This window comes from Amblyraja radiata, chromosome 4, assembly GCF_010909765.2.
Source record: "Amblyraja radiata isolate CabotCenter1 chromosome 4, sAmbRad1.1.pri, whole genome shotgun sequence".
Lineage (NCBI taxonomy): Eukaryota > Metazoa > Chordata > Chondrichthyes > Rajiformes > Rajidae > Amblyraja > Amblyraja radiata.
The window spans coordinates 25,983,135-25,995,815 of NC_045959.1; the positions used below are offsets into that span (position 1 = coordinate 25,983,135).

Sequence of the window (12,681 nt, forward strand, 5' to 3'; positions counted from 1 at the left end):
AGGATTGGGTTTAAATTGGATTAAACCAAAGGAGTGAACAAGAGAAGGAGATGTTGGGGAGATGAGAAGACACAGGGATAGGAGGAAGCTGGTATAAAGCATTGACACTAGTACACCATCGAGGGGCATCTTTCTTTCCACTAGCCTCAATATAATCACAGGGCAGATGACTTTGATGTTGGGGCCCGTTCATGAGAAAGAGCAGAGGGTAGAGGCAGGACAGTACATCAGCTGAGAATCATTCGATTGCCATTCCCACGAAAGGCTGACCTTTGCACCACTGGGTCAAAGGTCAAATGCTCCATCTCCAGACCCCAACTAAGCAACAGGGAGTGCCTGTTGTTAATTTGAACAAATGATTAGAGCCAGCATCAGCTATGTTCCCGAGAATCCAGGCCCAACATTTGCAAACATTGAAACACTCATTCTCTCTGCATCTGCCACAGTATTTTCCAACTCCCAAATCCCCTTCCTTTAGCACCCCACCCCCGAAAGGTCCTCTCCCTTAATGAGGGCGTAGGAAATTGTCCCATCAGTAACAATGCCTGATGTCCTGCCCATCAAGGTGGCTTTCCTCTGATAGGACCATGGTCAATGGAGATTCCTGCTCAAACCACCTGGAACCCTAGTTTCACTCTCCCAAGCCCCATGATGCTGCCAATAGTCATCCTCACCATGCCCCAATATGGGTGGGAAACTAACATTAATTGTAAAGGAAAACAAAATCAACAAAACAAAGCGATATTCGACTTTGGCGGCATCATGTAAGACAGTTTTACACTGATCACCCAGCAGAGCCTCTGCCTGATCGTTGGTGCAACTGGACTCAATGGTGACTCGATTTCATCCACTTTGCAAGGGCATCAAAGTCAAATTTGCAGTTGCAAATGTGAGCTCAATTATTGAGAGCTCACAAACTCCATGAGCAGGGAGGGGAATGGGAGTGGGAATATGTAAATAAAAACAGAGCATAAAGGAAACAATCAGCAGGTCAGGGAGCATCTGCGGAGAGGGAAACAAAGCTCGTGGTCCCGCTGAATGATATTTGTCAGGACTGGGAATAGTCATTGACCTGAAGCTTGTTCTCTCTCTCCGCAGATACTGACGGACCAGCTGAGAGCTTCCGTGATTTCCAAGTTCCAGCATCTGCAGATTTGTTTTTGAGAATATTTAGTTCAAATTGGGGGAGGGGTGGTGTGAAATTGGGGGGAGGGGTGGTGGGAAATACGGCAGATGTCCTGAGAACCTTGTTCTAGCACAGACAATGAAGGGCAGAAGATCATCCTTCAATTTGCATGCTTTTACACACAAAGTTCAAGCACATAGTCAGTACCCATGGTCAGTAAAACATATTCCCAGGCAGGGCCGGCCTTAAGCCGATTGGACCGATTGCTCCCAATTGGGCCCCGCGCCTAAGGGGCCCTGCGCTAGAGTAATCCAAAGCTCCGCTCTAGAATCTTTGGAGTAATCTACTCTTGGCTCGGGTAGATCTACCCCGGGTGGAAGGGGGGAGAAAGGGGTGGAGAGAGAGTAGAGGGGTGGAGGGGGAAGAAAGGGGCAGACGGGGATGGGGGTGTGAGGGGGAATGGAGAAGGGGGAGGTCCCTCACGGTCCCAAGGCAGCGCTCCTGCCCTCCAGTCGCCGTGCTTCACGCACACAGCCTCGGCTCCACCCCTCTCTCTCCCCAGGGAAACGTAGTGAACAATACAGGGAGGGCCGGGATGGGGGTTGGAGCAACGTTTACAAACCTCGGCCTCAGCTCACACGCGTTCGCCCGGACCCCGGCATCCGCTCCCGCCGCCGGCCCTCTCCCTCCCTTATCCTCTTCCCTTCTCTCCTTCCCTCCCTCCCTTCTTTCTCCCTTCTTTTTCTACTTCCCTCACTCCCTTCTCTCCTTCCTCTCTTCGCTTCCTTCCTCCCTTCTCTCCTTCCCTCCCACACACACACACACACACATATAACGCACAGACAACTAACACACACGCATATTTTCCCGGTTGCTGAAGGTGGACTCACCTATTCTGGTTTTGTCAGAATCTACATTGAAAGCACTAACCAAGTTCTCCAAAAAGAGTCGTACGAGTCGGAAATTAAGTCGGCCGATGCTCCACGAACCGTCCACAAGAACAACGATGTCGGCAATAGCTGGAGACTCGCACATAAACTGAGAACCTGCAATCGATATATTGGGGAAAATCACATCAGTCAGAGGTTCAGAAAGAATGAACTGATCATTGAATCCGTCCCCTTTGCATGAAGCAGTCGCCCTTGACGAGCAGATGAGCAGAATAAGCCAATCAGTTAACAAACATACAACCTGACCAAAGCATAATCATATAAACTAGAGATCATTTCTTTGTGCTCATAGATTCCAGCAGTACAGAAACAGGCCCTTCGGCCCACCATGTCGATGCCAACCGTCAAGTACTATCTACACTAATATAATTCCCCAGCACTTGCAACACATTAAAAATTCAAGTGTCTGTTAAAGGTAAAACACAAAGGGAAGGAGCAACTCAGCAGATCGGGCAGCAAAGTCTCTTCAGGTACAGATGGGTCCCGACCCAAAACCAGGACTGTCCATTCCCTCCCTAGATAAGCCTGAACGCTGAGTTGACATAGAAACATAGAAAATAGGTGCAGGAGGAGGCCTTTCGGCCCTTCGAGGCTGCACCGACATTCATTGTGATCATGGCTGATCGTCCCCAATCAATAACCCGTGCCTGCCTTCTCCCCGTATCCCTTGATTCCACTAGCCCCTGGAGTTCCTCCACCACTTTGTGTTTTGCTCAGGATTCCAGGGTCCGCAGTCCCTTGTGCCTCCTGAAGGTATCCTCGCCCATTCAGAGATTCAAAGCTACTGCTTTGAGTAGAGATGACAATGAAGTGTCGAAAATAATGAACGTCAGAACAGCCTCTGCTGTCTGTGAGGTTGGTAGTTGTGGTAAGTCTTTATTTTAATGTCAAAGAACAGAAACAGTGACGTAATGCAGAATGATTGATTGTGAATTTATTCAAATAGTTTGAACAAAAACAAAACCTACAAGCAAGTGGGCAAGTGATTTATTACCTCAAAGTAACAGAGTTACATGCAGGCATAGACAATTCAGCTGTTACAGAAACTGTGTCCATTTCAACAGCAAGTTTAACTGTAGTGAGGATGCAGTGGGATTGAATCCCTTCTCTCAAACATTAAGTGAAAGAGTGATCAAAACCACACCACAGAGCGTTTTCATGAACCAGGAGTGTGTGTTTCCTTTCTCTTTCCCAAACGGATGTTCACATTCCCACATAGTTGCTTAATTGATACCAATCCATCTTGGTCTTTATTCCACAGGAATGATACGTAAAACTGATCTACTCAACTCCTGTCCAAAATAGAAACATAGAAACATAGAAACATAGAAAATAGATGCAGGAGTAGGCCATTCGGCCCTTCGAGCCTGCACCGCCATTCAATATTATCATGGCTGATCATCCAACTCAGTATCCCATCCCTGCCTTCTCTCCATACCCCCTGATCCCTTTAGCCACAAGGGCCACATCTAACTCCCTCTTAAATATAGCCAATGAACTGGCCTCAACTACATTCTGTGACAGAGAGTTCCACAGATTCACCACTCTCTGTGTAAAAAATGATTTTCTCATCTCGGTCCTAAAAGACTTCCCTCTTATCCTTAAACTGTGACCCCTAGTTCTGGACTTCCCCAACATCGGGAACAATCTTCCTGCATCTAGCCTGTCCAACCCCTTAGGAATTTTGAAAGTTTCTGTAAGATCCCCCCTCAATCTTCTAAATTCTAGCGAGTACAAACCGAGTTTATCCAGTCTTTCTTCATATGAAAGTCCTGCCATCCCAGGAATCAGTCTGGTGAACCTTCTCTGTACTCCTTCTATGGCAAGAATACTTCACTAATCTCCCCTCAAAGTGGCCATGGCCACCTTGCACATCAGAGCTCCTGCATCATTGGTCTGTGCCCACTGAGGCCCCCACAACGAGACTTACAGTCCACACTTCCACCGATGCACTCTAACTGTGCCTGAATTTTCTCTCAACCTTTTGTACAGGGAGAGGCAGACCTGCATAAAGAAAGCAATGGACTTAACATTAAACATGACCCAAGCAGAATATCTCATGTACAACAAGACGTCACAGATCACTGGAGTCCCAAACTCAGAAAACCCCCCACAACCAACAGTTTAGTTGCACTGGGATAGAAGCAGATTAGGCCATTCAGCCCCTCGAGCCTGTCAGACCCTCAGCGAGATTTGGGCTGATGAGTATGCCTGGAACCGTTGATTGTCGAGGGCAGAGTTAAAGAGATAGGTGTTGCATTATTGTCGAGACAGAGGTTCACTTGCGCCTCCTACAACCTCATCTACTGTATCCCCTGTTCCAGGTGTCAACTTCTCTACATCGGTGAGACCAAGCGCAGGCTCGGTGATCGTTTCACAGAGCACCTCCACTCAGTGCATCTTGACCTACCTGATCTCCCGGTAGCTCAGCACTTCAACTTCCCCTCACAATCCCAATCTGACCTTTTTGTCCTGGACCTCCTCCATTGTCAGAGTGAGGCAGTCTGCCAATTGGAGGAACAGCACCTCATATTTAGTTTGGGTAGTTCACACCCCAGTGGTATGAACATCGACTTCTCTAACTTCAGATAGTCCTTTCTCTTGCTTTCTCTCTCAATCACTTCCCCCTTCCCAGTTCTCTGACTAGTCTTACTGTCTCTGTCTACATTCTGTCTTTGTCCCGCGCTCTCCCCTGAAATTAGTCTGAAGAAGGGTCTCGACCAGAAACATCCCCATTCCTTCGCTCCAGAGATGCTGCCTCATCTGCTGAGTTACTCCAGCATTTTGTGTCTACCTGATGAGTATGCTGACTGATTCTGGGATGTCTTTCATGGGATGATTTCTCCAATACAAATTAGTATAATATATATTTGATATTTTGAACAAGGTTAAATGTAAAGAAGACTGAATGAACCAGTCACAGTGAATGTAGGGCTTTCTTTTATTCATTCACATCGTTATTCAGGACAACAATTTACTGCTCATCTCTCAATGCCCTTGAGAAAGCCACCTTCATGAATCGCTGTAAACCTTCAGGTGTAGGTTTTCGCCCAGTGCCATTGAGGAGGGAATTCCAGGATTTAAACTCAGTGATGGTGAAGGAGAATTCCCCAGTAAGAATGCAGTGTGACACTGATGGTGACTTCCAATAACTCTGCTGCCCCTTGTACACCAAACTGCTGGTAGATGATATCGAAGAACCTTGTGAGTTGTTACAGTGCATCTTTTAAACACTGCAGCTCATGAGCAGATCCTTCATTCAGTGGAGTATTAGAACAACATGAGCGGCACAGTGGTGCAGCAGTGGAGTTGCTGCCTTACAGCGCCAAAGACCCGACTATTATTATTGCACTATATTTGTTATTTATTGAGTATGTGCAGTGGCGGACTGGCCAGGGTGTCAGCTTGCCCGATGGCAAGTGGCCCCTGATGAAGTGGGCCCCCTATATCAAGTGGGCCCCTGATGAAGTGGGTCCCCTTTGTCTCCTGACAACCAATATTTTTGGACCCAGTCCGCTACTTAGTATGTGTGCATGTGTATACACACACTGAACTTTTTTTCTTCTCCTGTTATGTACCATGTTCTGTTGTGCTGCAGCAACTAAGAATTTCATTGTCCTATATGGGACATATGACAATAAAACACACTTGACTTCACTTGACACTGAATCCTGCCCATGGGTGCTGTCTATATAGAGTTAGTAGGTTCTCCCTGTGACCGTGTGGGTTTTCTCTGGGTGCTCCGGTTTCCTCCCTCACTCCAAAGACATGCAGGTTTGTAGGTTAATTGGCCTCTGTAAATTGTAAAATTGTCCCTGGTGTGTAGGATAGTGCTAGTGTACGGGGTGATCGCTGGTCGGCGTGGAGTCGGTCGGACAGACTGGAGAAACTCAGCGGGTTTGGCAGCTGATGCATGATATAAGGTAGACACTAAATGCTGGAGTAACTCAGCGGCACAGGCAGCATCTCTGGAGAGAAGGAATGGCTGACCTTTCTTCAGACTGAGCCATGATATATCAGAATGGTGTTGTTCAGATCCTTTTCATACCGATAAAAAGATGATGGAAATACTGGATTGAATACGTCACCCAGAATTTCTTAAAAATACAATTATCTCGAAGCACTGTCGCATGTTCCAATGTTTACACATTAACTAGTCAAATAACTTCCTTTTTCATTTAGTACCCATGGTCAGTAAAACATACTTCCAGGTTTAGTATCTATATTACTAAAAGTAAGATCTTGACCACTTTTGACTTACTGTGATGTGATTTGCGAGAGAACGGCACCACTTATGGCCGTCATTTTTGACCACCTCGCTCAGAGCCCCCCTCCACCAGACTGGACTGGAGGATTTTTCCCATCGATGAAAAATCAGAGAGATATAATTTTTATTTTTTATTTTGCCATTCTCTCTGCTGCCCCCACTGGCCGCAGGGGGGAGGGACTATAAAACTCGGAAGTGTCATGGTTCACTCAGTATCTGCCAGACGGAGGAAGCGAGAGGGTCACGGCTCTCTGAGCTGCGAATACCATTGAACGCACGTCTACTCCACGGTGAGTCCCCGGGATGTGGTTTTCAGCAAATGTTTGCAAAGTGTTTGCCCAATTGGCTTTTTGGCTTTTTAAAGGGCTTTAAGCAAATGTGTTTTCTTGGCTTGCAAAGTGTTTTTGCCCAATTGGGTTGGCTTTTTAAAGGGCTTTCAGCAAATGTGTTTTGTCAGCTTGCAAAGTGTTTTTGCCCAATTGGGTTGGCTTTTTAAAGGGCTTTAAGAGGGAGTTAGATGTGGCCCTTGTGGCTAAGGGGATCAGAGGGTATGGAGAGAAGGCAGGTACGGGATACTGAGTTGGATGATCAGCCATGATCATATTGAATGGCGGTGCAGGCTCGAAGGGCCGAATGGCCTACTCCTGCACCTAATTTCTATGTTTCTATGTTTCTAATGTGTTTTGTTGGCTTGCAAATTGTTTTTGCCCAATTGGGTTGCCTTTTTAAAGGGCTTTCAGAAAATGTGGTTTGTTGGCTTGCAAAGTGTTTTTGCGCAATTGGGTTGGCTTTTTAAAGGGCTTTCAGCAAACGTGTTTTGTTGTATTGCAAAGTGTTTTTGTCCAATTGGCTTGGCTTTTAAACGGCTTGCTTGCAACAGTTTTTGGATGGATAAAGCATGAATAAACATTTTATTAGATCAGGACTGTGTTTAATTTCAAAATTGGCGCTCATTCTGTGATTTTCGCTTAGTTGCAAGATGGCGCCAATGACGCCATTTCCGGTTAGCGACATGCTGGTTCATGGCAAGAAGCGAAAGGGTAACGTCAAGATGGCGCCGAGTGCAGGCGCCGTTGAATAATTCACGAGAGCTGACTGCTCTGTCTCTGGTGAGTGTGTTTGTTGGATGTTATTTAAAGCACGTTTTTGCTTCAGCACCAGCAGCCTCAACAGGAGGCTTTAAACATTTATTTTAGACACTGTATATTCAACACATTCTGAAGTTACTTGGCATTTTAGTATTGGGTGAGTGTGTGTGAGTGAATGAGTCTGTGTGTGTGAATGAGTCTATGTGTGTGTGTGAATGAGTCTGTGCGTGTGTGTGTGTGTGAATGAGTCTGTGTGTTGTGTGTGTGTGTGTGTGTGTGAGAATGAGTGTGTGTGTGTGTGTGTGTGAGTGTGTGTGTGTGTGTGTGTGTGTGTGTGTGTGTGTGAATTAGTCTGTGTGTTGTGTGTGTGTGTGTGTGAGAATGAGTGTGTGTGTGTGTGTGTGTGTGTGTGTGTGTGTGTGTGTGTGTGTGTGTGTGTGTGTGTGTGTGAATGGGTCTGTGTGTGTGTCTGTGTGTGTGTGTGTGTGTGCGTGTGTGTGTGCGTGTGTGTGCGTGTGTGTGAGAGAGAGAGTGTGTGAGAGTGTGTGAGAGTGTGTGAGAGTGTCTGTGTGTGATCAACAAATAACAAATAGTACAAACTAGCGCAACAGAAACCCCCCCCCCCCCACCCCCACTGGCCAGCAATATTGGAATTGGTGGAGAGGTGGAATATTGCGTCAGGTGACCAGCCCTCCCGAGTGATGCTGGGACCCAGCGGGTCCCACTTAGTCTAGTAGTTACTATAGTTATAGTTTAGTTTTGACGAAGCTTCCCTCCAACCACACCTCACTGGCTGGAAAGCACATAAAGGCTGTGAAAGTTGCTCAAGGAATGGGTGTGGCTCAGTGCAGGCACATGAGGAACATAAAGGCTGCAAACAGATGCATTTGGCTAGAAGATGTTGAGATAATAATGCCTCAAAATAAATAGTGAATAGGATAAAATATACAGGAGTGTTGGAGGAAAATGAAGAACCTTTTCAAAGAGCCAGCATAGAACTGCGCACATCTTCCATCCACACCCTTTCCGCTTTCTGTGGAGAATCCCCCCCCTCCACATCTCCTTGTTTTGCTCATCACTTCCCACCCGACCCCTCCCTCCCCAGTGTAGTTTTAGTTTTGTTTATTATTGTCACCTGTACCAAGGTCCAGTGAAAAAGCATTTTTTTTACGTGCTCTCCAGTCAAAGAAAAGCCTATACACGATTGCAGCCGCAGAGTTGTGACACCTGTTCCTGCTCCTCCTCTCTCGCTTCCATCCAGGGATCCCATTTATCCTTCTAGATCTCCAATCTATTCCAGTGATAGGTGTCAACTTTGGTTGTCGTTTTGGTGAGTCTAAGAATGCTATTCATCTTAAACCAGTTGTGGACTCTCATTGTGACTTTGCCTCATAGAATCTTCTTGATCAGTACAGGTTATGGGGAGAAGGGCAGAGTAGGCTTGATGGGCCAAATGGCCTAATTCGTCTCCTATCACTTATGGTCATATGAATCAGAGGAATTTTAGGCCAATTAAAAAAATTCACAATAGTCCAAAGTTATCCCTTGTGTAGAAAGATTCCACCACAATGGGACAGCCTGAAGATATGAGAGGCAAAGCAAGTAGTTCTTCACTTCCTTCCCCTCCCCTGTTATTTCACATCTTTAAACATCCATTCTAGCACAGATGTTAATGAGACAGAAGTTATGCTCAGCGCTCTCGTTCAAATTAAAGTGCCGATTTCCTGAAGGCATCGCTTCTTCAAAGTCAGTGAACATCTGCCGACACTCCGTCCCAACACTTTGTAATTAAGTCAACAAGCATGAAAGAAACCTCAGCATCCACAGTGTTAAATGCTTTGATAAAATCCACCATAAATCAAGTCTCAAATCCAACTTATGCTGCATTCCACAATGAATGCTTTTTTAAGATGTTCACTCTGACTGTTAGAGTATTCATGGAGAACTCACAAGGAACCCTGGAGGATTATGGGAGATAATCACTATTCAGTAGCAAAAGCATAACCAATATTTATCAAATTCCTTTCATTCATTGTAATGCAAGATTTATGATCTTCGAGGCACCACAATTATTAATATTGTGAAAATAGCATTTCTTACTCTTCAGGGTCCATCTCGAGGCCACTTTTGATCAAATTAAAGGCCAGGGGCTAGGGATTCCTCAAAGCCATCAAAGCTGGAGCTAACAAAGGATTGTCACACAGGGCAACACCAACACTCTCTGGGGCTGCTGCAATAATTCAGGCTGCTGTTGCACCCGAGTCAGGGTTCCGATCTGGAGGGTCGGGTGAAGAGGGGGCAGGTGGTCAGAAGTCTGACCAGCAGTGGGGCACGTAGAGTCATATAGTCATAGAGTGATTCAGTGTGGAAACAGGCCCTTCAGCCCAACTTGCCCACACCGACCAACATGTCCCAGCTGCACTAGTCCCACCTGCCCGCATTTGGTTCATATCCCTCCAAACCTGTCCTATCCGTGTACCTGTCTAACTACTTCTTAAATGTTGGGATGGTCCCTGCCTCAACTACAGTACCTCCTCTGGCAGCTTGTTCCATACAACCACCAACGTGTGAAAAAGTTACCCCTCGGATTTCGCCTTCACTTTAAACCTATGTCCTCTGGTCATCGATTCACCTACTCTGGGCAAGAGGCTCTGTGCATCTACCTGATCTATTCCTCTCATGATTTTATACACCTCTATAAGATCACCCCTCATCCTCCTGCTCTCCAAGAAATAGAGTCCCAGCCTACTCAACCTTTCCCTATAACTCAACCCTCTAGCCCTGGCAACATCCCTGTAAATCTTCTCAGTACCCTTTCCTGCTTGACAACAACTTTCCTATAACATGATGCCCAGAACTGAACACAATACTCTAATGCACCTTACCAAAATATACAAGTGCAACGTATCCAACTTCAATATTCAATACTCTGACTGATGAAGGCCAATGTGCTAAACAGCTTTTTGACCACCCCATCTACCTGTGATACCACCTTCAAGGAACCATGCATCTCCTACATCCCTCTGCACTCCCCAGAGGCCTACTATTCACTGTGTAGGTCCTGCCCATGTTAGACTTCCCAAAAATGCAACACCTCATATTTCTCTGTATTAAATTCCATCAACCATTCCTCAGCCCACCTGGCCAATTGATCAAGTTGTTGCAATTTTTCACAACCACCTTCACTATCTGCAAAACCACCCACTTTTGTATCATCTTTAAACTTGCTAATCTTGCCAGGTATGTTCTCATCCAAATTATTGATATAGATGACAAAGAGTAATGGGCCCTGGGCCAAACCCTGAGGCACACCACTAGTCACAGGCCTCCAGTCTGAGAAGCAACCTTCCACCATCACCCCCTGCTTCCTTCCATGAATTCAATTTTCTATCCATTCAGTTATCTCACCTTAGATCTTGTGCAATCCTTGTTCTCCTTTTTCAATCTCATTTTGGTAATTCACCTGAAGGACTATTTTCCAATTAGGACCATTTTTATTACTCAAGGTGCATACTTTACAAGACCCGTTGGTACAACACAGGAGAGGCACCTCAATCCATCAACTCTATACACACTCCACCAACAGCAGTTCAAATGGTTCCACTCTCCCACCCTCTCCACACCGTCCCACAAATACTTTCCTTTCAGATACTTCCCCGGCCCCCTGGATGCCACAGTTGAATCTACCTCCAATCCTACCTGTACTCCATTCACTCCTGATCACCACAGTACGTAATAAAATTTTCCACCATAAGTCTCGCTTTTTCCCTTAATCACATTCTATAATCCTTCACAAATGGGATATTTCTCTATATCCACTTCAATAAAGTCATGGAGTCATTAAAATACAGATACAAGCCCTTTGGCCACCATGTCTACACCGACCACTAACTGCACCAATTCTATGCATCATGCCCTTTCATGCCTTGGCAATTCAAATGCTCATCCAGAAACTGTAAATGCTGTGAGTCTCTGCATTCACCACTTCCTCATGCAGTGTGCTCCAGATTGCAACCAACTTCTGATTGAAAAAAATATTTCCTTAGATCTCCTTCAATCTACCTACTCCCCACCTGTGTGTGTGTGTGAATGAGAGACAGAGAATGAAAGAGAGCAAGCGAGAGAAAGAGAGACAGTTAGAGAGAGAGAGTGTGGCAGAGTGTGAGAGAGAGTGTGAGAGACTGTGAATGAGTGCATGAGACAGCGTGAGACAGAGCCTGAGATGGAGCATGAGACAAAGCCTGAGACGGAGAGTGAGACACATTGTGAGTGAGAGAGATTGTGTGTTTAATTGTTAAATGCATTGGAACCAGAACATTGAAATTCTAACCTGCTGCAAATTTACAGGCACATTAAATGCAACAATAAAACAAACAAACATACAATAAATTAGCAGGTAAATCAGAATATGAGAGTGCAACCCAAAGTATTCAATGTTGGTAGTAGTTTGGTGCTGGAGTAAGATTGTGGTTAATGATCTGCAGGGCAGAAACAGGAAAACAAACCCAACCTGTCGTTCATAATTATAAACACTTTACCCCAAATTTCCCCATGGCCACCATTGTATAGAGGGAAATCTACCCCCCATAGACTAAATCGCCATGATTCAAATGAGCTGATACCATTTATTTTTTGCAAGACAGCTGGATAGGTACAGGTTCATATGGTTATCATGTGTGGAAGATATTTTATGCCACCAACAGAAGACAGTCATTAATAAATCAGTCTGAAGAAGAGCCCGAACTGAAACGTCACCCATCCAGCTTCTCCAGAGATGCTGTCTGACCCATCGAGTTACTCCAGCACTTTGTGTCTTCACGTTGGAAGAGAAAACATCACAACTCTATCCACACCCATCCCAACTTTCAGTTAATCGTGAGAGGTTTCAATCTCTCCCAAGCGACCATGGGAAACATGATTTTGGAAGGAGAGTGGGACATCCTTGGAAAGCCCCTGATCCAGTGGGGGAGGATTTCTTGGTGCATGTTATCTGTGTGGGATCTGCCCCAGGTAAGAAAATGTTTAGCAGGCAGGAAATCTGTGGTCGTGGGCCATTTACTGGCTTAACATTAATGCACAACATCACATCTCAGGATAACTTCCACACATGTGTTTCATTTGCTTAAGCCTGACTGAGGAACCTGAACTTGAAGTTGCTCGATATGAAGAACTTCCCCTGAATTACACCCATGCAAAGCTGCTGCTCAATGGGCTGCATTCACATCTCAAGGCACAGCATGGCACGCAATG

At 45.6% G+C, this 12,681-nt stretch overlaps 1 protein-coding gene across 1 annotated transcript in view; it reads right to left on the reverse strand.

Annotated features, from left to right (window-relative positions):
* The window catches only part of col14a1 (collagen type XIV alpha 1 chain), a 215,404-nt gene that overhangs the window by 140,748 nt on the left and 61,975 nt on the right, over nt 1-12,681 (reverse strand). The window contains 1 exon segment of the mRNA XM_033019102.1: nt 2,017-2,172. Coding sequence (XP_032874993.1) covers nt 2,017-2,172 — 156 coding nt within the window.